General features: G+C 37.9%; 4 protein-coding genes across 7 annotated transcripts; 2 read left to right on the top strand and 2 right to left on the bottom strand.

The window, feature by feature from the left end:
- Positions 1–1,732: 1,732 nt before the first annotated feature.
- LOC135635664 (protein MULTIPLE CHLOROPLAST DIVISION SITE 1-like) lies at positions 1,733–7,839 on the bottom strand. Of its 2 annotated transcripts, none has more exons than XM_065146904.1 (5): positions 7,687–7,839; positions 7,352–7,594; positions 6,338–6,504; positions 2,872–3,259; positions 1,733–2,282 (listed from the first exon to the last, which is right to left on the bottom strand). In XM_065146904.1, exons 1-5 carry the CDS (start codon positions 7,741–7,743, stop codon positions 2,106–2,108), a joined length of 1,032 nt encoding a protein of 343 aa, XP_065002976.1. In that variant the 5' UTR covers positions 7,744–7,839; the 3' UTR covers positions 1,733–2,105. The 2 variants fall into 2 exon arrangements, with proteins under 2 accessions (XP_065002976.1, XP_065002977.1); XM_065146905.1 differs by having other exon boundaries at positions 1,733–2,279.
- A 683-nt stretch (positions 7,840–8,522) lies between these two features.
- On the bottom strand, positions 8,523–12,486 carry LOC103982397 (NADH dehydrogenase [ubiquinone] 1 beta subcomplex subunit 7). Its single transcript, XM_009399316.3, has 2 exons — positions 12,015–12,486; positions 8,523–8,729 (listed from the first exon to the last, which is right to left on the bottom strand). The coding sequence occupies exon 1, from the start codon at positions 12,376–12,378 to the stop codon at positions 12,049–12,051; it is 330 nt and encodes a 109-aa protein (XP_009397591.2). The 5' UTR covers positions 12,379–12,486; the 3' UTR covers positions 8,523–8,729; positions 12,015–12,048.
- Positions 12,487–12,671: 185 nt separating this feature from the next.
- Positions 12,672–15,330, top strand: LOC103982398 (ras-related protein RHN1). 3 transcript variants are annotated; one of them, XM_009399317.3, is made up of 8 exons: positions 12,672–12,847; positions 12,924–13,001; positions 13,081–13,248; positions 13,382–13,430; positions 13,513–13,586; positions 14,038–14,131; positions 14,743–14,843; positions 15,087–15,330. In XM_009399317.3, the coding sequence occupies exons 1-7, from the start codon at positions 12,809–12,811 to the stop codon at positions 14,841–14,843; spliced, it is 603 nt and encodes a 200-aa protein (XP_009397592.2). In that variant the 5' UTR covers positions 12,672–12,808; the 3' UTR covers positions 15,087–15,330. The 3 variants fall into 3 exon arrangements, with proteins under 3 accessions (XP_009397592.2, XP_065005463.1, XP_065005462.1); XM_065149391.1 differs by having other exon boundaries at positions 12,680–12,847; positions 13,513–13,590; positions 14,042–14,131; XM_065149390.1 differs by having other exon boundaries at positions 12,682–12,847; positions 15,108–15,330.
- A 714-nt stretch (positions 15,331–16,044) lies between these two features.
- On the top strand, positions 16,045–16,827 carry LOC103982399 (defensin-like protein). Its single transcript, XM_009399318.3, has 2 exons — positions 16,045–16,204; positions 16,422–16,827. Exons 1-2 carry the CDS (start codon positions 16,075–16,077, stop codon positions 16,586–16,588), a joined length of 297 nt encoding a protein of 98 aa, XP_009397593.2. The 5' UTR covers positions 16,045–16,074; the 3' UTR covers positions 16,589–16,827.
- Positions 16,828–24,857: the final 8,030 nt, after the last annotated feature.

The following is a 24,857-nucleotide window of genomic DNA, read 5'->3' as shown; positions in this document are numbered from 1 at the left end:
TCATTTGTTCACGTAAGTAAGATGTGAGTAAGATTTTAAGGCAAGTGATTATGGGTTATCACTTGTCTCTCGACTCACCTCCCGACCCCTCTCCCTCAATAATCGCTTCTCACCTCCCACCCCCTCTTTGTTGTTCACATGGATAAGAGACCAAGATGATGTAAAGGGGCGTTATCGTTTTTTGATGACTCGTTCCTACACTCATATATCTTAGGTTACTGATTTGGGTGTTAGAGAGACCTGTTAGAAAACATCTCTTGACCTTGATCTTCACGTAGGTGACACCTCGGGAGCTTAGTGTTCCACCTGGGAGAACCCTATGCATACGGCTCCAATCCATGTCGAACTGACCAAGACGTCAATAACCTCTTCCCTCAATATTTTTGGCACTAGAAGGAGGGCCCAATGACATAGGAATGACCGCTCGTCGACCCTCGCAATGAACACTCGAGTAAAGAGGTTTTACCCTTGATACACAGTACTTTCACTCAAGGGGGGTAGCAGCCACCCTTCCTGTATATGGACGTATCCACCTTAGTGTAAATATCGATACGATACTGGTATTTATTCGACAACTTGGGTCTCTCACCCATAGGGATGACCCTGAGCCACCTATTCGCTCTCGTTGAGATGTTCTAATTGGCATTGCAAATGCTAATGGGCATGACGCATGTCGTTGCTCCACTTTTGACCTAGTTCTTTCACCTAAGGGTTCAACAATCATAGTACTTTCACTTAAGGGAGATAGTAGTTTTCTTTTTTTGCATATGAACTCATCCACCTCGACGTTTATTCAATGACTCGAGTCTCTCACCCTCAAGAATAATCCCGAGCCACCTGTTTTCCCCCCACCCCTAAAAATATTTTATGGAATATTTTGTCCATTTACAACTAGGCATAAAGCCTTATCTTCAATACAATAAAAAGGAGAGTTACATTTTTTTACCACTCGCATCTACACTTATATACCTCGCGTTATTAACTTGGATGTCAAAGGGATCTAATTGGGAAACATCTTCTGACCTCCTTCTTCGTGCAAATGGCACCTTGGAAGCTTGATGTTTTCACCTTGGAGACACTTCGGACAACCTTACATATATAGGTCTGGATCACATGGTGTTGACTAAGACATCAACGACTTATTCCCTCAACAGATATAAACAAATATAGTAACTAATTCTATAATTTTTATTGAAAAAATATTTTATTGGCAACTATTTGACATGATAAATAAGGTAGATAGATAATCCAATAAATAAAGGATATATTTTTAAAAAATCTTAAGTTTTTATTTTTTTGTTGTAGAGGGTTTCTTTTTTGATTTATTAGGTTTCTTATTTTATAAAAGACAATAGTACCTAGGCCTTCCCCGTCAGTCTTCGTCTATCGCATTCATCCTCACTCTCCTATTACTCGCCTTTGTCGAGATGGAAGTGATAGTCACACGAAGGTGACAAGGCCTCATGACGATCGATGGAGTAGAGATCAAGAGTAATCTTATCATTCAAAAAAAATAAAACCACCACAGCAGCATAACAAATAACTATTTAGTAACTTTTTCAAAAAATTTGTCCAAAGTACTATGCATAACAAATAACTATTTAGTAACTTTAGCTATTTAGATTAAAAATTACACTGAGACAGATCTGACAGAAAAATTTTCAATACATGGGCTGACACCCGTGTAAGCATTGCTAAAAGACAGTGTAAAGCACCAACTTAACAATCATAATATAGAGTACAAACTACACATCGAGATGGATATTTCAATTCATTTAGATGCAGTACAAGTTTGGATTTGAAACCTCTAATCTGGAAAATTCTACCAGAAAATAAAACCACCACAGCAGCTTAGTTGGCAAATATTTTGTACAAAGTTGAGGCCGAATGGCTACTTCTTCAAGACAAACTTGGTTTTGTGCATTCACTGGACAAACTGGATACAAAATTTTGAACTTATATTTACAACTTTTCTGTTTAATACATAATCAAGAAGCTTAGTTCAAACCCTTGGCTTCTGCTGTAAAAACACTGTAATTCTTCAATCTTCTGGCCATAAAGGTTCTAAGTTCTAACTGGTAAACAACATATAACTGACTATTTGCTCAATTCCTCTGATGATTATCAGCTGAGGAATCAACCCCTTCATTGATGAGGCTGTTCTGCTGATAAATAGAAGAATCCTGCTCCAGCTGTTCGTGTGGCTTCACTGACTGTGATGGTGGCTCGAAATCACGGATGTTATTAAGATTGATGGCCACTTCATTAAACCTTTGCTCCTGCTAAAGTAGCATGCAGAAATGCAGGATTAGCACAGTATGGTGTAGCCAAACTAGACCTTTAAACAGATCAAATAAATCAGAAAGATGCTAACTATGAAACATGACAATGAACTAGAACAATGTCAAGCACTTTCATTATAAATCACCAAGAAAAGGATAAAGTTGGGATGCTGTTTTATTCATATAAAAAGCTTCAGAATGATTGTCTCACAGAACCAAGACATTCCAGCAAGTGCAATCATAAGGAAAAGATGGTAGGAACCAAAACAAATAGCTGATGAACTAGAAGATGGATAGTCAACAATCTAAATGATTCTTCATGATATAGAAAAACCAAACTATGGGAGATGAGAATCTGGAGGTTTTGGTCCGATGGCCCATAATTATTGCAAAGCATTATATACGACCAGAAAAAAATCATATGGCCCATTCTGACACATTTAACATTTGACCATTATTGTTCATTTACCAACAACCAATAGCTTGATAAAGCTATATTTTATGATGGAATTTTGGTATATTCGAAGTCATTCATTTCAAAAAACTATAACCTAATGAAGAATAGTCACATGCCAAAACAAATACTTACATTTTGTAAAGCCTGCAGCTTTTTCTGCATGGCTTCATGCTCAGCTTTAACACGAAAAGGAACACCATCTTTTTGATATACATTATTTTGAGCCAAGTCCTCATCAATATCGCTTACGGTTGTCGCAAATGGGTGATTGGCTGGAATCCACCTGACTGTATCAGGGTCAATATCAGGTGGTATAGAATCACCTTCTTTTAGAAATACTGTTGGTCTCTTCCACTGATACACATGTGATCTCCTCTTCTGATGTACCGATTTTTGCTCTGTGGTAAGGGTTACTGGAGCCAGGCGGTAAAGCTTCCCAAACATTTCAACAGTTGAACTACTTTTATCAATCTTCACGAATGGATTATTGAAAGGATCATCATACTTCATTGGCTTTGAGCTGTTAGATGGAAGCTTTAAAATAAGTATGTTTAATTGATAACTTTTGGTTCCAAAACAAACTTAATAGAAACATAAGTATTTGATTCATATACAAAAGATGGTTAGTTGGTCAAGAGAAGCTGGGTTTTCTGAGAAAAGCACTACAACATCATCTTCTTTTTAATATTCAAAAACATGAATTTTAAAAGTTCTAATCACCACATAAGTTATGCTTAAACTTGAATCTTGGTGCAAGGTTACTTTGAGGAAACACAGGGCAGCATTATCTTATTTGAGATATTTAAAAACAGAAATTAGAAAAATAATTATCCTAATCACCACAAAAAATATATGCTTAAACCAGAAAGTTACTTCTAAGAGTTTAGGAACATTTTGACTTGGAAATCAAGGACAACTTTTAGCTATCCTAACTGTCCATTTGTCACTGTTGTTTATATAGGTTAAAGGATTTATCTAATAAGAGACACTAAGTTCTTCACAATAAAACCACCTCATTGTTCCAAAAATCAGATGCCTAGACTGCACATATGGATGCAATTGGCAGGGGACACCATATAAGTCATATGAAGACACCACAAGCACTTTGCTGGAATGTACATCCAGTAAAGCTGATATATGCAATGTCACTCATTTTGGGATGAAAGGGACAGTGGTCCTCTGTCCAACCCTTTTTGTCACTGATTTGAAGTGAGTAATCCAAGTCTTTATTTTCAAAAAGAAAAATTACAGCTGATGTTGCTTCAGCAGACCTAATTATTGCCCTGAAACTTGGTAAAGAATGATAATTGAGACTGATTGAGATGATGCCGGATGGTAGTAGGGATAAACTAAATTTTGAAAAGAATTTGACAATTGACAGACTATACCTATCAAGTAATTCTGCCTGTTTTTCTCCATCAACCTTTTCCATTGCAACACTCTCCCATTTCTTCAATTAGCATATGAATATTTGCACATTTGTTCCTAACAACTGCTCATTTTTAGCTCTACTATGATTCATCAATACTATTTTAAAGAAGTAATCAATATGTTTGATGTGATTCATTAAAACATAAAACACTTTCTTAAATTTCCTTTGTTCTCTAATTCTTTTAAATAATTATGATTCAGTATTCAATTATCTGAATACAGTTTCGTAACTCATATGTGCCCTCAATCATAGAGGTCATTAGGAACAATGAAGGATGCCCCAATGCATTTTGCACACTAAACTTCGTATAGTTGTAAATAACAAAGTAATTACAGTTAGTGATTTCAAAAGGCGCTCAGGCGCTCACCTAAGCGCTCAGGCCAGATGAGGCAAGGCCCGAGCGCCTCATTATCCAGGCGACGCGCTTCAAAGAGGCGCCGCCTGGGCGCTTGCTTGAGACCAAGCGTCGGGCGAGCGCCCGATTTAAACCAGGCGATCAAACTAGCATTTTAGGTCTGGTTCAATCGCATTTGCGTTAGTTGGTTCGTAGCCTCCCCCTCGCGACTGCCCTCCAACCCCAATCCTACTCGCGATTCCGCCGTCAACATTTCCTCTCTGCTGTCGTTGGCGCTACTCTTTGCTGCAACTACCGTTGCCTCTCTCCACTGCTGCTGCTGCTCTCCGCTGCCTCTCTCTACTGTCATTGCTACTGCCGCTGCTCTCTGCTACCGCCCGTTGTCACTGCCACTATCGTTGCTCTCTGCTACTGTTGCCGCTGCTCTTCGTTGTCGCCCTTGCTACTGTTGCTACTCTCCGCTACCACTCGCTATCGTTGCTCTCAAATAGCAGCCTTCTATCCGCGACTCAGTTCTCACCGTGACTCAGCTTCTCAATTCGGTCTCTTTCTCACACTCTACTGTTAACAGTAGAGAACATTTTAAAATATTTAAAAAAAAATTATATTTTAATATTTTTAATATTTCAACATATTAAATTTTTTTATATTTTAATATTTTAGATGGCCTCGTTTCGCTCGGGCAAGCGCCTAGTGTCTCGAGCGTTTTTGGACCTTAGTGTCTTTTGGTACCTAACTCTTTTTAAATCACTGATTATAGATTACTCTCATAGTTACTTAGGATTAGTATATTGATCCTCATATTTTAAAAAGTAGCATTAAGATCCCTAAACTTACGAAAGTGAAACATTTAACCCCGATTCTTCTGATGTTGTTAATTTCGTCATGAATGGAAAAGGTAAAAAATTAATTTTATAGAAACTTCTACTTTCCTACCCTGCACACAGTAGATCACCAACGACGTCAGTGGCACGCAAGGCCGGCAATGCAAGTAGCACGTGAGGCCGATAGCGCACGAGGGGAAAGGGGAATGAGACTTACGGTGAGGAGGTGCGTGAAGCAGTTCTCGATCTCGTCGATCATGTTGGGCGCGTTGGAGACGAATGCGACAGCAGGAGGTGCCTCCTGCACCTCGCCACAGGACTCCCTCCTAGAGTCCTGTCGCATAAGGGAGTGGTAGAATTCCACCACCTCCGGCACCCGCCTCACGCTTGCTACCGCCGACCTAGACCCTAGCGTTGGCGACGGGGAAGGTGGAGACGAAGGAGGTGGCCGCGCTCCGCACTGCGGTGCGGATTTTACTGAAGGGGCTGGTGACGGATCGACGGGAGGCATGCCAAGTTGGGGCTTTTGCTTGTTGCGACGTGGGATGTGGTATGAGAAGACGACGTGAGGCCAACGCACTAGGGTGGTGTTACAAAGGAGATCTGGGCACTGACCTCGTGCACCACCGGCGTCGCCGGCCTTGCATGCCCCTGATGTCGCCGATGGTCTACTGTCTATGAAATTATTTTTTTATCCTTTTCATTCACATCAAAATTAACGACGTGAGGAGAATTGAGGTTGAATGTTTCACTTTCGTAAATGTAAGGATCCCAATGCTACTTTTTAAAGTATACGGATCGGAATGTTAATCCTAGATAACTACAGGGAGTAATCTGTAAACAGAATTGTAACCACCTATGACTATGACCAAATATGACTTGAACTACAAAGTCAGTAATATAGCAAATACAATTTCAGAACATGTCATAACATGACAATTAATACATATTACAATAAAAAGAAATATATTAAAACACAGTACTTACATGCCTCTCCTATCCGATCTTAGCTGGCCTCTTCTCACAAGATCAGCTACAGAACCTTGATAACTATGATCCTTTTTTTTAAGCATGATCCTCCTTGCAGCAATTGCTAAAATTGCAATTGCAATAGATAAAATTAACACAGATTTTGAAGGGGTAGTTCCTTTGAACTGAAATGAGGAAACTATCAGTACATAATGTGAGACATCACAGCAAAAATAATGAAATACAAGGTCATTTATGGTCCTCTTCACAATGAAAAACACTGCAGGATCTGTACATACATTTGAAGTTTTGAAGCCAGCAAGTTATTCATGCAAAGATGTCTCATTAAAAATATTTTACATAACATTAATAAAGGTGTCCTTTTAGGTTATAAGTAAATTCAAAATAATGAGAAGTGATAACAAGTCAAGCTTTTCTTTAAGATACTTTTACAAATTAGTATTTATGTACAAAAAATACTGTAAGGATACACATGAGTATCTAGGCACATCGATAAGACAACTACAGCAAAACAACGTAACATTAGCCAAAAAAGTTGGTGCAGAAGAAAATAGAATGAGGAATCATATGTACAAAGTTGAAAGTTCAGCTAAATATAGATATGGTCTTCTTGGTAAGGCAGTAAAGCGAAACAATAACTAAATAGTTATGGAGAAACATTTATTTGGTTAATTAGCTGTCTAGATGATTCAAGAAAAAAATTAGAAAAGAACGTACGACTTTTTCTCAGAAATTTCAAGCACCTCTTAATTTGACTAGCTGAAAATCACTCCACATTTTCACAAATCTTTTGGAGCGTCCACATTTCCACGGAAAAAAGGAAAAAATTTTAGGTTACAAAGCTGTTATTTTTTCTTGAGAAATGAAGTTCCAGTCTGATTTTAGTTGTCCCACTATGGAACATAATGACTATAAATTTCCAAGGACGTCATATATTAAGGCATAAACTAGCGGATTCATCACCTGACGCAAACGAAAGAAGCCAAAAGCAAAGGGAAAACAAGAACTCACAACAAGGGTTGCAGGAGGCAATGCATTAACCATCTCCCTAAATGATTTGATTCTCCTCTCCCAATCCAGTCCTTTTCCATCGACCGGCACACTTGCGTTGTCATTACCCGCCGAATCAAGGGCTGAGGCCCTTATCGTAAAAACCCACCTCGACCTCCCGCAGTTCCATTTCGGTCGGGGAGAATCAAACCGAAACCAACATAGATTGGCCGAATTCCATCCCTTATCATCACGAAAGTGGTTCTGCAATCGGACAGAAGCGGTAGCAAAAACTACAACCAAATGCAAGAAAAATCGAGGTAGCGAACAGCGATAAGAAAGAAAAGGAGATAAACCTGCGAATAAATGGATTGGAACGGAAGGAAGTAAATGGAGTTGGCGATCGATGTCATCGCAGCCTCAACATCAAATCCGAGCTAGCGAATTAGGTTTGGGTTAGAGTTCTCGAGAGGCAAATGTAGCGTCCTATAAATCGGTTTCTATAACAGAATTCATATATAACGGTTTATAATGGGAACAAAACGGTAGTTACATGCCTTCGCCACTTCATTGATATTTCTTGCATTTTGTATTAATGTGATAGATAATTAAAGCTATTCAATTATCCGAGACTTTTGACCGATAATAATTATTTTTTTCCTATAAGTCCTTTGATTCACAATAATTTTATTTTCTTTCTTGCTTGTAAGTCACATTTTCATACAGTGAACGATACAAATCATTTATTGAAGAATTATTTTGAGGACAAAATCTGTTCAGGATCAAAAAGTGTTGCATCCCCCGTTGTTTTATTATACATTTAAGTTGATTTAAAAATCTTGAACACATGAAGGAATTATTTAGAAAATTTAAAGCACAAAATTCCATTTGCAAACTCAAAAGATATAGATATTGTGTAGACTCCCACGAGTCTTCAAAACCTCCATTTTGGTACCCATTTGTTGGTGAGCCCTTTTTCAAGTTATCCGAACTTTCTAACTCCAGAAGCTGTTCCACAAAATAATGTGGCATTGTCCATAAAGCTGCGCCATTTAACAATGCAAACAAGACTCAAGCATGCACTTTATATTTGTTTTGTTAAGCCACAAAATAAGGATGAAATCAATGTTTGAAACCTCCATTGATGCCAGATGTCAATCCTAAAAGAACGAGTAAAGGAGTGACCTCACAGTTGTACCAAGGTTGTATCTTTTATTGATTCAAAAAATAAGTTGCCATAAGGTAGGTCAAGGAATTCCTTATTTCAACTTAAAATGAAGATGCACAATATGAGGAAGCATGATAAAGTCAGCACAAGTCCAACACAGTTTGATGAAACAAACACGACTTCAGTTCTTGGACGTTGTCGACATGAATCCCTTTTGTGGATCCTGATCTCCTGTCCAAAGAGAAAGAGAATGATTTGTTAGAAGAAATGGTGACCAAATGAATTCCCAATGTAATACAGAAAGATGACCATTTTGAACCAGCAACCATGTGAACAATCACTCCTGTCAACTCGAGTTGCAAGAGAACAACAAACATAAATTAGTAAAGCAATGTGTAGAATAATTCAGTACATAAAGGACCTATTACTAGTGGCTTGAGCTATTGATGACCTAGAAAATATTGTTTTGGGAGGCAATATGTCTGAAGGAAATTTAAATATTAAACACCTTGACTAGATTGCTTACACTAAATTGTATCGCCGATTTTAGTGACTTCATAAGGCACCATGATGTACTCACCTGTTCTAGAATCCATGTGTTTATGTAGGAAAATATTCCCAAAAAACCTATGTGCACTATGTACTTATAACATGTAGAAGGAAACCAAATGAAAACAGTTCATTTTCAATGACAACATGGCATAAGTTCAGGACTTTCAAGTGCCAACAGCTGCATCAACACCATTGTATTTAGGTTTTAATGAATTAGCTGAATACAGTAAACCTTTAAGTTATAGTCAGACAATTATTCACTTCATGCACTATCTCATATAATGGATGAAAATCATTTAGAAGATTTTAAAAACAGAGTTGTCTACTTATTGATATACAAATTAATCTATTATCAAGTAAGCCACAATAACTGTTAGTTGTCTATAATTGTACTTGTCATGTTTGTAGTCTAACAATAAGTTAGGTTTAGTTAAGGTATGATCACTATTGCCCTTTGATAACAATAAAATTCACAATTATAGGTCACATATAAACACTATTACTGTATTTAATAAAGTTCATAATATAGGTCACAGATAAAAATTGGGGGAAAATATTACAGTAACAAAGTCAACAAATACTAATTATTGAACATGGAGCTTAAAAAACTGATTGTCCTGGTTGGTAAAAACCAATATTACCAGCCTGATCTGGTCACATCGACCATCGGTTTTCGTCTGATATGGATTCATGCCACGCTCCTTACTGGGTGTACTGCCCAATTTTACTTGTTAAAATTGGGAGGTACAAGACAATAAGCCTACCACCTATTACCCCTATTATGTTTTACAGTTTTTGATAGCTTCCAGTTTTTTCTTTTTTTCCTTCTCTATCTTCATCGTCACTCTCTTCTTGTCTTTCTGTTTTCATGCAGTTCACTCTCCCTTCGCAACTCAGCCTATTCAACCTTGCCGTCCTGCCACTACCACCTCCTCTACCCTGCTGCATTGTCACCGCTGCTGCCTCCTCATAAGAGCTATTTCCACCCTTGTTTCCAATACACCACCATCACCATCTTCCTCCTTCCTTTTTCCCTCTTTCATCCGTGTAATATTCTTTTTTTATTTTTCACTAGTTATACATGCATACTTGGCAAAACGTGCAGTATAACCTCAACACACTGTTCTTGAAAGGTCATGATCATATCATTTTCCTAATAAAGCAAGTTGATGAAACCACTGTGCCAAAATAAATGTATGTGGTACAAAGTTTTAGGGATCACCCAGTAGCTAGAAAGCATGTCATCTAATGGCCTGTAGGCAGCCAAGAGATACTAAAGAATAGAACAAACTTCAATATAACAGCAATCTATGTAAAGCGCCTGAATTTCAGGATAGTGAAGACAAACTTGATAGTTTATTCAGTAAATCAGTGCTAAGATGAGTACATAATCACAATCAATTTGTATTTCATACTTCAACATGAAAGGAGACGTTAAATTGGTCTTCTAGACTGCACCAAAAGAGAAATGACAATGAACCAAACTTGTATCTAATTATAACTTTTTGCCAAAGACCACATGAGAGGGTGAGTAAAACAAAAATAATTAAAGCAATATATTTTTAATTAATCCAATTTCACAAGTAATAAGTTATTGATTTTGATAATAGGAAAAAAAAACAAACCATAATACTGTCAGATAAAACATTCATGAAGACGGAGAGTCTAGAAGACTTCTGGGAATACATGAAAAGCTGATCTAGACAATATTATTTTATCTTCTTATGATTTTAGAAATAACACAATAATGTTCTTTTTTTGTTGGTCTCTTGGTGACAAGAAGTTTGAAAAAATAAATACTTCGACCTTTTTCAATCTTTGCCAACTAATTTGAATTTGTCCTTGTAAGTGGTCCTGGTCCTTGTTCTTAAGAATAATTATTTAAGATAAAGATTTTTTTAATGTTTAATCATTATTCTTTCTCTTTCTTCATTCTTCAGCTTTCTTTTCTCCAACCTTCAATGTATCACCACCTTCCTCTCTTGTTTTTATTTCTCTCTTCTATAGTTTCTATCAGCATCACTAGCCCTATGGCCAGATCCATTGACTCACTGATCCATATAACATCTGACCACCCGGTAAAAGAATATTTTTCCCCAATAAAGCCATTGGTTAATTTTCCCTCTACAACCTTATACAGCATAATTTCCACCATAACACAGGAAACTACCTAAACAGCAGAAATCATTTAATTGCAGCAAAGACTTCCTGCTCCATTCGGTTATACTAAAATGAGTAATACTGTTGTCAGAACAAACATTCATTACAATCACCATAGCCTTTATCAGCCATTTCTTTCTTATACAATCACCAAAACTTCCAGGTCAGGGGGAATGTTCTCCTATCAAATACAACCGGAAACCATAGTCATAGCAAAATTAACAAGCCAATTGGATGGCCCATTAACTAGAACATTAAAATTAAGAAAAATTCCTGGCCCTGTAAGAGAAGATAAATACTACTAAAGCTGATTATTCTTAAGACTTAACCACCACAAAATCAAATCTTTATCATAAATCTAAAAGTACCAACACATACCTTATTCCATAAGAAAGATGTATCAATTCCAATAGATCAAAGGAACAATAAAGCAGCATCTCTAAATCCAAAAGATCCTATCTTTCTCACATATACAGTACTAGGCGACTCCCAAAAAAGAGGGATGCATCATCAAACCAAATTCTGCTTTGTAATAACCGAAGCGACAAAAAGAATTCCTAAACACTCATCAAGATTCAATCTTTCTCAAATGCTAACCTAGAATAACCCCGAATCGAGGAACAGATTATCAAAACTAAACCTTGATCGGCAAGAGACAATGATCCTAACTCCTTTTTTCTTTAGGATCAACGTTATCAAAATATCCAAAAGAGGATGTACCACCATAGTCGAATCTTGAACCTAAAATCATGCATTTAGATTAATCAAAGCATAAGAGTAGAGGTATTTGAAACGGAGCCAAACCATCAGAAAGGGGAAAGGCGAACGGAGAAGAGGATCAGGCGTTGGCGGAGGAGGGGATGAGCGGGATGCCTGCGGCGGCGCCCTGGACCTGCTTCGCCTTCTTCTTCTTCTCTTCCAATTCGCGGATCTTCTGCATCTGGAGCATGCGCTCCATGACGAGCTCGTACTCGCACTTCTCGTAGGTGTGGCGCTCGGCCTCGCACTTCCACGGCAGGAAGAACTCCGCGGAGCGGCACTTATTGAGGGGTATAAGGAGGTGGGCGCACTGGTCGCGGTAGGAGATAGGCACCCGATTATCCATCATCTCCTGCTGCGTTGCGATCATCGGCTTCGATGAGCCCAGCTTCACTTCCTCCTCCGCCATTCCTCTCTCTCGAAACTCTGCTATCGATCTCAATCTCTCTCTGGTTTGGCCTTTGGACTCTGATCGAGGCGCGGTTGCGGACCGATATGACGATTGACGGCGAGAATCTGGGACTCAACCCAAACACCCTTTGGGTTCTCCTGTTTGGTGTGGATTCTCTCCAACATATTTGTAAATTGGATTGTCCAATACAGATCATAACCGGTCCCTGATGTGGCCCCACTTTATCAATGGCGTAAACCGTTGCGTGCCATACTCACAATAACTGCAGAGGATCCCATCGCGGTGATTGCCATCTTTCACCCCTTTCCGTTCCTCGTTCATATTCCATTCTCTCCCCAGAGAAAAGGAATAGCGAGGAGGATTCGTTCTATCTGATTTGATCCCATCCGATCCAGTCGGGACCCTCCTTGCCTTGGCATCAGCTCCCATGGCGACGATCGGGAACAACAGCATGAACGCCAAGCTCGTGAGTCAACCCTCTGAATTCCGCTCCTTTTATCTCGATTTCTCCGATACAAAACTTGGATGTTCTTGAAACCTAGGTCTTGCTCGGAGACATGGGCACCGGGAAGTCCAGCCTCGTCCTTCGGTTCGTCAAGGGCCAGTTCCTCGAATTCCAGGTCCCCGTTGCACCGCTTTGTTTTGTTGATTTTGATTTGACGGTTTTGTGACATACCGTTGTCTTTGGATCGATTGCAGGAATCCACGATTGGGGCGGCCTTTTTCTCGCAGACACTGGCGGTGAGCGATGCGACGGTGAAGCTTGAGATTTGGGATACGGCCGGGCAGGAGAGATACCACAGCTTGGCTCCGATGTACTACAGAGGAGCGGCGGCAGCGATAATTGTGTATGATATATGCAGGATGGTGTGTGGTGTCTCATCCTGTTTCATTCAATTTAGTTCAATTTTTTCAGGAGACAGATGGCTGAAAATTACAACTATTACGTACTTACAATCCTTGTCCTTGTTTTTTATCTATTTGTTCTCCATGAGTTCAGGAATCGTTTGAGAGGGCTAAGAAGTGGGTGCGAGAGCTACAAAAACAAGGTCTGTTAAAGCTGGAACATCTTGATCTCTGCCAGTTGATTTACTGATGATTTTTTATGTTAATGTGGATACTCTACTGTAGGTAATACCAACATGGTGACTGCTCTTGCTGGAAATAAATGTGATTTAGCAGATAAAAGGGAAGTTCTGACACAGGCAAGTTGCGTCGCATGGACTTTATCATCAGTGTGATCCCTTACGTCAAATGCAACTTTTGTGGTTGTTAGTTGACTATTTATTCTAAATGTGTTGCATTATTTGCTGAAACTATGGCTTCATGTCAAGGGTAAATCCAAAAATCAATTAGCTTAATTAGTTAAGCTCAGGCATCATGAACTCTTAGTTGCTGGTTGATTCATTTGGATACATTCGGAAGCTTATGAGTTTGAATATACATATAATTTTCCTGTCTGGTTACCCAAGAAAATGGGCAATATGGCTGTAGATGAATTTATTGTTTATTTTTATTAAGTTAAATCTCCAGATACAAAACACATTATTTTATTACTGATCGTTTAGATTTTCATGAGATTGTGGACTGGAGATGCTGGTGTAATTCCTGTGTGGAAGAAATGTGAAACATCTTTTTTGATTTTTTGCATTGCAGGAAGCACAGGCATATGCTGAAGAGAATGGACTTTTCTTCATGGAAACCTCTGCTAAAGCTGCCATCAATGTGAATGACATATTTTATGAAATAGGTATGATGTTTGGTATTTTCATGCTACCAGTGGAAGGGTGAGCTTGTTAATCGTATGACATGGTAAACCATAGGTGGAAATGAAGCAGTTACTCTGTCCTTAAGTGGGAGTGGGAGTCTCATGATTATTTCTGATACCTTCTAGTCCAAAATTCATCTACATAGCAAATATCCTAATATTTTGAATATTACTTAATCTGATAAGAATCATGTTTCTATTTATGTCGGACTAAATTTTCTTAACAGGATGGTCTACATTATTTTGGAATATCTACCTGCTGCACGTATATAAGATCTACACTAGATGATCTGATTAATAGGATCATACTTTACCTATCATGTAATTTGATTCCTGCAACTCCTAATTTGTTCGATTATATCAGTCCAGAGCTTCTTGAGCTTTCAGGGCTTATGTATTTTTCTTCTTTATCACTTCAGCTTTTGTAATTCTTGTTGTATTAGTTTCCCCAAACCTCACTTCCTTTGAAGTTTTTGGCCAGTTTGCTTTTAATTTTTTTGGTTAATTTAAGAACTTTGAATCTTATATTATGTAATGACACTTAGCTGTTTTTCATTGTAAAATATAAATTTGTGGTATTCTTTATGAAACAGCAAAAAGATTACCTCGTGCTCAGCCAATTCAGCAGCCAGCAGGAATGGTTCTTGCAGATAGACCTGCTGAAAGATCACAATCTTCAGCATGCTGTTCTTAGGTAAGAAACAAGTTTTTTTTATCGTTGTGCAATAGGCTTGTCTTACAAGGTGGGTAAAGATTGTAGATATAGTTTGTTTGGTGCATAGTATGTACATTAGACTAACAAGATTAGACTTCGGTGAGACTTTGCTTTGCTTTCTGCATATGTATGAAATATATTAGTTTCAACAGCATGTATTTGTGACATGTTATCTTACCTATTAGTCTGCCCTTTATGTATCAATTGAAATCACCTCTGCAGGTTGTTGCTATTCTACTGTAGGGAGTGAATTGAAGAGGGCTGTCTCTAACTGTGGAGTGATGATGTAATTGTTCTGTTTCATCTTCCCTCTGTACTGAAAGCTGCTTGAAGATTCCAACTCTAGTTTTGAACCCTGTATATTTTCTGTCATGCGGTTTTCATCAAACTCATGTTGTGAATTTTTCTGATGTAATTAGTGTGTTTCATGGAATTTGGAATGACAAGCCTATTTAGGGTCACAAAACATGCCTGCGGTGAAAAGCTATTTAGGCTCAGATTGTGTGGCCAACTTTTAGTTGTTTTTACCGCAAGCCTGCAAGTAACTGGCAAGTAGAGGATGAGGCTGAGCAGAAGATATCCATCAGGTTCAGACGGCAGACGACACAATGTGGGGTACGATCAATAAGTGACCTGACACGATCTGATCCATGAAATGATATCACGAGCTCACTGTGGACGAACCACAGATCATAGAGATCTCTGGATCCTTTTGCCTACTACTCTTTTGCACATGAAAAGTAAATTGAGTTTATATATATATATATATATATATATATATATATATATATATATATATATATATATAGAAAACACCTGATTATGTTATATCGAATATTAATTCAACGAAAAACACGTGCTTTAAATAAAACATGACATCTTGTGCAATTCCAAGTGACATTAATGTGAAGATGGATCAGAAAATAAAAAGACGCATGTGAAGTAGTGGACAAATCACATTTGTTCTACTTTGTTGCAATAAAAAGATTAGACATTTATCAAACCTTGTGTTTTTTCTCTCTTTTCGTTTTGGTTGGACTGAACTCATTAGTGCTCACCAGTCAGCACGACCTTTATTTTCTTGTTTGTTTGGCCTTACTACTCTCCAGAACTATCCTGCAAATTGACGTGGAGAAAAGAGAGAAAAGAGAGAAAAGGAAGGTAAAGTCCTTTCCAGCTAGCACTAGCACTGAGCATTGCCACTATAAATATGGCATCCTACTGCCTCTCTATTGTCATAAGCAAACCCCAGAGGCCACAGAGGAGGAAGACGATGGGATCCACCAAGAAAGCTTCAGTGCTCCTCGTTCTCCTCCTCTCCCTTCTCCTAATTGCTTCTGGTAGGACTTCTTTTTCTTTTGGAGAACTACAAAGTTAGCAGTGAATTTGGACGACTAATCAAGAGATAAAAGCTGTTGGAATCACTTGCCGTGAAATCAAACCGAGATCTACTTGCCTGTTGTCTTCCTTTATGAGATTGGTGACCAAAAATATCTGAATGCATTGTGATGTAAAGTGTTGTAACCTGGAACTGCTGTTGTTGGGAATGTCATGCAGAGGAAATGGTAGCGGTGGAAGGCAGGACGTGCGAGTCGGCGAGCACCAGGTTCAAGGGGACGTGCGTGAGGAGCAGCAACTGCGCCAGCGTCTGCCAGGGCGAGGGCTTCCCCGACGGCAAGTGCGAGGGCGTCCGTCGCCGGTGCATGTGCAGGAAGCCCTGCTGAAGAAGCCCCTCCACCTGTTTCTCATCACCGTCGTTACTACGTTGGCGTGCATCTTACCATGACCTTCCTGGTTTCTCCTTTGTTTTCTTGACCTACTACTTGCAGGAGACTACGTTTGGAGTAGCCAATAAGAGGAGTGTCAACACTGCGTTGTGCTCTATGTTTGTGTCTGTGGATCGATGTGTGTTGTTGCTTGTTTTGGGTGAATAGTAGTGGTATAAAAATCTCTTTTCAGTAAAGCTAATTTTTCCTCCATCAGCATACTTCTCAAGCCTCGATTCATGAAGTCTGACAGAGGCTGCCTTAAAATCTTTAGGAGTTCTATTGCAGCATGAAATCTTGTCTGTTCTACATAGGAAGAAGATTGACGAAAGGAAGGATGGATCTGCACGTCTCCTGTACATAGTATGGAGAGTGCAGATCAGATCACTATTTCCTTATTGGGGTATGCTGCTCAGACACACTCTTCTTCCATTTACATTTCTGGAAGAAAGTAAGAACTTATGGAGGAACAGTCCTATTCTCATCTTTTGTTCTTGTTGCATCAAGGAAAGGGGCTTTGGTTGGCATCACATGCCAATGACTATATTGTATATCATTCTATTAATTATACTTACTTCTTTTGTTAAACAGTATTTTATTGAACATATTAATCAAATAATTATATCCATTAGCTTATTAGAATATTTTGTAAAACTACTAAAATCATATCTGTAACAATATAAACAATGCATTTTCCAATTCTTCAAGAATAAAAATCCTCAAAAGTTGCAAAATCTCAGAAAAATAAACCACTCCAAGGCAAAAAGAGAGGGGAAAAAAAGAATGAAAGATGTCAAATGACTCAGAATAAACTGTGCAGGTATCTATCCTTTTTCTAGAACTTGCTAGTGGCTCATAAGTTCATGTAGCAAATTCCAAGAATGAGCTGCTCCCATTGCATCAACTGTTGATCATCCTGAGAACAATGACAGACAAGCTGTGTATCAAACCCAGCTTTGTCGCCGATAGACTGAAAGTGTGAGAAATATAAGAGTCATTGTCTCCATGCTAGACCTGTAGGCAGTAGTCAAATATTAGTGATTTTACACTATTCTCATGAAACAAATCTACTACTCTATTGTTCTTACTCTGATCCATGTCAATATTTTTTTGTTGTCTCAGGTAAGAATTTAACCAACAACAAAGTCACTTTTTAGGTACTATATAAATAATTAAAAGCAGCCAAACAAGCATTTTCCACAGTGTGGTTTATCTGTCAACCTAAACTCCATGCAAGCCCAGGAAATGAACAGTGGATGTTTACTAGGATACAGAAGCTGAAGACAAGTTATGAGTCATGGAGATAGGAACGGCATCTGATCTCTTATGAAGGCAAACTATACACAACATAAAAGCCTCAAATATAAGTTGTCTACACACACAAGGATAAGCCATCATCAAAGAAAATGAACACCAGCATGATGTATATGTTATGACAAACATTCAGCATGATGATGAAATCATCAGCATAGGAAATATATGAGTAGTATGTTTTAGAAGGCACCATGAATTGTGTGTTAAGGATCAATGAGACATTACCTTACAACAACAAAATAATGTTTAAAAGCATCAATCAATTGTCTGAATCATAAGTTGAAATAGTATATATTATATTTTCATGCAAGGATCTTCCATTAGTCAGATGATCCAAATAGTACTAAATCTTATTAGTTTTCGCTGATAAACGTTGCGATCGGAAAACCCTGACTCCTTTACATGATACTTGAGCTTCTAATTGTCAGCAAGTTTTAAGTTTCTGAAATATCCACAAAATCCCGAGTCATTAACCATGTTAAGACAACATGGAATAGAATGAAATCGAAAACTTATCCCAATTGATCAATGGAAAAACCATTGCATGAAAAGGGTAATAGATGATACTTACAAAGAAGCAAAAAGGAGAAGGATTCTCCTGGGATTGATGGCCCTTCTGGGATTAAACTTCCTACATCTTCTGTCTCCTACATCTGAAATAGAAATATTGGCTGCAACTTTGAAACCAGAGCTTGCTTAAATTGCTCCATGTGAGAACTGGCTGCTATTAGAGAGAGAAAAAAAGAATTCTACTTTAGGATATGGACTATTGAGACATGGCAAATTAATTGTTCACAATCTAAAATGAGTCTTACCAGCAATTGAATAGTGAATCTGAGGTGAAGAAGTTAAAGTACACCATCACAGTATCATATTTAGCAGAAATGGATAACAAGCTATACATTTGAGACAAAAGTTACAGAGTAGGCCAAATCTAAAAATCACATGCAATGGAATGTCATGAAATGGTCCTTTTACATCTTTGATGCAAACAAATATGCAAAGACAGAGATACAAGCATCAACCACCTCAATTTCCATGCTAATTGTGTGTTCCTAGTCTCTTGATCTTATTTTCTTCATTAGTTGTTAATCCATACACACATTCCATACCTTTAACGACAACCTTTTTGGTTGCATCATCCACATCTTAGATTAAAACACTTTGGTAACAACATGTAGCTACATGATATTACAGGGATAATTGCATTAGGTATCATAGGATTGCTCACTGTCATTGTTGGGTTTCCAAGGCACCTATTAGAAGACCCTTTGAGCCTCTCAATATCTAATACTACATCTCCTGCTGTATCTGTAGCTATGACTCCACTCTGCAACAAATTGCATGAAAAACAATTACACAAAAGATTCTGTAGCTATAACTTCACTCTGCAACAAATTGCATGAAAAGCAATTGCAGAAAAGATTCCGATACATGTAGACCAGAAAATGAAAAGGAAACAATATTCCAATTGTGCTAAAATAATCTATTTTTTTATGAAATAAAAACCTTCATTAAACAGATAGACCCTTTATGTTTGAGATGGTGCCATACTGGAAGTAGTTGCTTGAGTTGCACAAAATAGAGAAGATAGTGGACATTTGTTCCATTGCCTGGTCTAAGATAAAAGAATACCGCAACAAAAAGCTTCAGGTCTTTCGACTAGAGAATATAGTCTTCTATATATGTTTGGCTACATCGGTATGATTCGTAGTGGACAATACCATGTTCTTGAATGCACATATGTCATTGGCAAACTACCATTATAGTTCATAGAAACTGAAATATCTCGAACACCTAAATTAAGGTCTCCATTTCAGATGCTACTGATGTCACTCAAGGGACTGCAACACCAATTGGCACTCCAGAATTAAATGAACTTCAATGACCAACCAAATATGAAGATAAATTAGAAGAGATAGAATCATCGCATTATATGCAGATGGACCAAAACCAACAGACTTGTTCATAAAATCATCGCGAAGAAAATGATTCAACAATACCACTTGCTTCACACCCTGCAACTCCCAATTCTTGTTTCGCAACCTGCAAAATCAGAGCTTTTGCCGTAAGTGATACTACAAGAATTAAAACATACGAAAACTCTGACAAAGCTACAACCACAAACACAGTTCTTTCTCTTTTTCTTGGTCCTAGCAAAAAGAACAAAGAAGAATGGAAAGCTGAGACAATTCATTTGAAGGACGAACCCAACCCAACCCACGACCGGACCCGACCCGGCCTCAGTCCGACCGACATGATCTCCGACCAATAGTGGGCCCAACAGAATCCAATCAGCCGATGAAATGCCCGTGACCAAATACCCCGGTTAATGCTTCAACTCGAGTCCTCCAAATTGGAAGTGAGACCTTTTTACTACCACTTCATTTATCCACTTGTTCTAACATTAGCAACTCGAGTAAACTTTTTTTCCTTTTTTGTTTTTGTGCTCATATCACCCAACCCTATCCGAAGCATTTCTCATTGAATGCAATGTGTCTTCTCATGATTCAGAAGATCTAAAATATCTAATAAATTATTTTTAAACTAAAATGATTCAAAAGCGTCATAAATGTAATGTATCCATTCATAACTTTCTTTTGTACATGATATATTTACTACTATGACATAAGTACCAAAATATTTGATGCATCCTAATCGAATAAAATATCTTCTTATATATGTTACGTTCGTCTAGGATATATATATATATATATATATATATATATATATATATATATATATATATATATATATATATATATCTTTTGGATGAAATAAAAAAATATGAGAATAGAGTGATATAGTGGAAGTATGATTCATGAATTTGGAGGCAGCATATCTTTTTTTTCTTTTTTCTTTTGTAAGGGGGGTGGAATGTACTCATATTTTATTAGGGATATTTTGATAACTTTAAGCTAATTCTTGATTTCTTGATTCAAGAGGATGCAAAGACAAAGCTGATGCCCTCCTCTATAAAGAATTCATTGCTCCTCTCAAATCATGATGGGGTGCGAAGTCGGAGATAAGGTAGGAGGAGAAATCGGATATTTCCTAGACAGGTAATGACACTCTTTAACTTCTGTAGATGAATTATAAGATTAGATTCATATATAAAGATTGGAGGGATTTTGTAAGATTTTTTTTATAGTTTCTGATGATTTGAAATTGTGAAGCATAAATTTATTTTGAATTATGAATCGTTTTGTATTTGATTATTTGATAACTAATTTAGTATCTTTCATTGAGATTTTGATTTAAGACTTGTTTTAATGAATGCAATTTTATTGATTTATATATTTTATAATATTTGATATTAGGATTTCATTGATATCATTGTGAATTCAGTAGGAATTTATTTTGAATTGTGGAATGCTTTCATACTTTATTATATAATCAATAGACAATTTTCTTTTTATAAATTTATTTTAATATATTTATATTAATGATTTATTAATATAAGGATCTTTTACCAAAAAAAAAAATCAGTATATTGGCTTTTCATCATATGGCAGTCCCTTTCCTATTTGATCATACAATCAATATTAATGATTTATTAAGGATATTTTACCTGGTGGTGCTCTTTTTTATTCTTAGATGAAATTGTCCACATACTATTACTTAAATGATTCGATCATAAATATTATTAAAAAATTCCTATTTTAATAATTAATTTTCATAAAATTTTTAAAGAATAGAAGAAAAATATACTAATGTCATAGTGATTCTAAGCTGATTGGTATCACTTATTCTATCTTTTGAAAATTTTATTATAATTAATTATTAATATTTTTGAATAGCGTATGTGATCAAGTCATTTTTGTAAAATATCGAGGGTATTTTCATCCAAATAAGAAAAAAAATAAATGTGAGGGGTACTATTTGGTAAAAACCAATTGTGTAGGCTTTCTTCTTTTTTTTCAGTAAGATGCCCATTTATTAATAGTTCATGTTATTTGAGATTAAGATTTTTATTCTGAAATTCCTAAAATTTTAATAATTTATTCTTTTGTGATTTTAGATATAGATAAATAGAGGTTTAATAATATTGTAAGTATTTATTTTCATGCAAACACTTTGAGTTAGTTGTTGATGTTAGTAGTATTAGGTCATGTCTTTTGTATTGATTATAATGTTGTATAATGCCTCTGAGGTTCCATATAGTTGACTTCGGATCATTACTTTTGGTGATATCATTCTTGTAGGATTAGATGACATTTTGCTTGCAGATTTGGCTTATCAATGTGATAGCTACTCATTGGCTTCAACTCTCAGGTGAAGAGCAAGAACACCAAAGGGAGGAGGGAATGGAATCGAAGGGGTGCGCCCACAGGATCAGGAATTGCGGCTCTGAGCTGCTGGCCTTGGAGGGACATCTGACCAACGTCAACGAAAACAAATGGAAGCTCATGGAAAACAGTCTTCGCCTCAAGTCCACCCTTCTTGTATTGCGACCTCAACCGGCTCATCTCAAACGAAAAAGATGAACGCAAGGAGCTTCTCACCGACGTCACCAACAGACTCTCCCGTTACCTGGAGAAAGTAGGAGCTCTTTCCCTTGGATCAAGTTTACTGATAATTTCCAAGTGCTCTTTGTTCTTAATTATTTGTCTTAATTGGCAGCTGGATCGTGCTGTTAAGACCAGAAGCGTTCCGCTGTCAAGAATCCACTACAATGACGTTGCTATTGTTCTACGGGAGATCGAGGCTGCTCTCATGCCTTTTCTTTCATGATGGATCAAGAGGAGAAACATTACATGTACATAAAAGAAATATAAAATGACCTCTCTTTTCTGTTTTGATTTCCGGAGCTCTTCTCCATACTGTAAATAAAATGTTGCCGATGCATATAGTCTGCAATTAAGTTGAGAGAGAGAGGACACCGATGGCTCTGCAACAATCCAAATGCTCCAGGAAACAAACGAGTGGAAGACCACTAGCAGCTAAATCAAACACTGCTGAAACTTTTAAGCATGACAACACTACACGCCATGCGAATCAAAGGTTTTACAGATTTAGTCGATCTCCAACGCATCACTAGACACTACCTGTACTGCTGCAAAATCACAGTAGGAAGAAGCAGTACAGAGTGCGAGATCCATGAGCAAACTATGTACACACGAAATGATACATACTATCATAAAATCAAACTTTACAGCAACTTCAAGGGAGATGATTTTGATGGCATTTTATTCCTGTATATATATTCACATGACCTGTTTCAGCATGTGATGGTGCATCTTCTTCAAGAACAGAAAGAAGGAAGAAAAAGGAATTGCTCCAAGGCAGGACAGGTTTCATTTTGCAACCTGATACTCATATGGGGGGCAATCCAGGATCTAATAATAGTGCGTGAAAGACAGAAGAAACGGATTTCCGTCTAATTTACCTCGTATTTCTGAGACAATAACACATAGATTGATCAAAGTTGCACGCTTTTATTCGGAGCGTCGACGATCTTCTCGCCAGTCACTGTATACGTCGATGGCGGTCGATAGTGGTGGCGTAGGTCTCTTTGCAGACCCAGCATTTTTGCTTTCCTACTCGAGGAGCACTTGGCAGCTATGTATACTGTAACTATGTACATCCACATCGTAGAAACGACCTTTACAGTAACATCAGATAGAATTCCAAAGAGACTTTGATCATCGAAAACATTCGCCACAACGAGGGGATGGAATTTTATTCTTGTGTATTTTCATTTGTAATTACATATGCTCAAAGACAGCGGAATAGGAACTGCTCAAAGACTGGCAACCTGATCATCCCAAAAGTCCGTGACCTAGAAAACGAAAAAGAGCTGCATGAAACTGATCTGCCTGGTTTACTTCGTTTTCTTGAGACAATAACAAAGGCGATCTATCGACTATATGCTCCCTGGGAGTGCCTATTTCAAATGTCACAATCATCCAAACAAACCGAACGCCTTTTCTTGGAGGGGCGGTTATCGTCACGGAGTTTTTCGGACTCGTTGACCTCCTTACGTTCGTCGTCCCACTCGGTATATATGCCGATGGGCTCCGTGGGGCGGTGATCGTCGACAAGGAGTTCTTCAGACTCGTTGGTGTTCTCACATTCGTCGACCCACTCGCTGTATATGTCGATGGGCTCCGTCAGGTGATGGATAGTGGTGGCGTAGCTCTCTTTGCAGACCCCGCACTGCGCCTCCCCAACCTTGAGCTTCTTATCCAAGGTGCAACTTACGCTCTTGTCGTGGTTGCAGAAGGGGCAGGTGAAGGCCTCCTCCAGCTTGGGCTGCACCTTCTTGGTCTTAATCAGCTTCGACGTTCTCGACCTTCTCTTCGCCATCTCGTTCGCTGTGATCCGAAGCAGTGTGATCTATCAAATACTCGACGGTGCAATAAAGGAAAAAACTAGAGAAAGAGAGAGAAAGGCAGAGAGAAACTAAACAAGAAGGAAAAGAGGAGAAGACGCTTACCAGAATTCTTCAACAGCGCACTCTAATCTGCAAGCAAGAGAGGAAACAATCGCAGACTCTAATGTCGGGGATGGGGTTCTATGTATAGGCTCGGACTGGTGTTTGAAATAGGAAACACCACCTCGACTGGGATTCGGATTCCATTACATTCTAGTTTCCTGCTCAAACTAGGATTTCCTAAAATGTTTACATTATCTTTTTTTGGTAAAATCTTGATGTGAATTAGTATTCACATCAAGATTTCTTCATAGACTCGGTCAGATGCTGGTGTGGGATTGCTTCGTTTAGTTCAAGACACCGTGAAGGCTAGCAAGCACCGATCCGACGGTACCAATTCACCCGCCGATGTCGTAAACGAATCTTGATGAGTGTTCAAAATCTGTTAGAAATGTATACGAACTCAAAGCATATTCTACCATCTTGTCTTTAATGAATAGGAATTTGTGCTTCGAATGGCTTTCTTATTTGTATTTT

The sequence above is a fragment of the Musa acuminata genome, chromosome BXJ3-4 (assembly GCF_036884655.1).
Source record: "Musa acuminata AAA Group cultivar baxijiao chromosome BXJ3-4, Cavendish_Baxijiao_AAA, whole genome shotgun sequence".
NCBI lineage: Eukaryota > Viridiplantae > Streptophyta > Magnoliopsida > Zingiberales > Musaceae > Musa > Musa acuminata.
This window is presented reverse-complemented; position numbering and strand designations above follow the sequence as displayed.

Excerpts from the sequence above, each read along its gene's own strand:
- LOC135635664 (XM_065146904.1), bottom strand. The coding sequence starts at position 7,743 with ATGACATCGATCGCCAACTCCATTTACTTCCTTCCGTTCCAATCCATT. Across the intron at positions 6,505-7,351 it reads TGCCTCCTGCAACCCTTGTT|TTCAAAGGAACTACCCCTTC; the intron begins GTGAGTTCTTGT and ends TCCTCATTTCAG. Across the intron at positions 2,283-2,871 it reads AGCTGCAGGCTTTACAAAAT|CAGGAGCAAAGGTTTAATGA; the intron begins GTAAGTATTTGT and ends ATGCTACTTTAG.
- LOC103982397 (XM_009399316.3), bottom strand. The coding sequence starts at position 12,378 with ATGGCGGAGGAGGAAGTGAAGCTGGGCTCATCGAAGCCGATGATCGCA.
- LOC103982398 (XM_009399317.3), top strand. The coding sequence starts at position 12,809 with ATGGCGACGATCGGGAACAACAGCATGAACGCCAAGCTC. Across the intron at positions 13,431-13,512 it reads GCGAGAGCTACAAAAACAAG|GTAATACCAACATGGTGACT; the intron begins GTCTGTTAAAGC and ends ACTCTACTGTAG. Across the intron at positions 13,587-14,037 it reads AAAGGGAAGTTCTGACACAG|GAAGCACAGGCATATGCTGA; the intron begins GCAAGTTGCGTC and ends TTTGCATTGCAG.
- LOC103982399 (XM_009399318.3), top strand. The coding sequence starts at position 16,075 with ATGGCATCCTACTGCCTCTCTATTGTCATAAGCAAACCCCAGAGGCCA. Across the intron at positions 16,205-16,421 it reads CCTTCTCCTAATTGCTTCTG|AGGAAATGGTAGCGGTGGAA; the intron begins GTAGGACTTCTT and ends AATGTCATGCAG.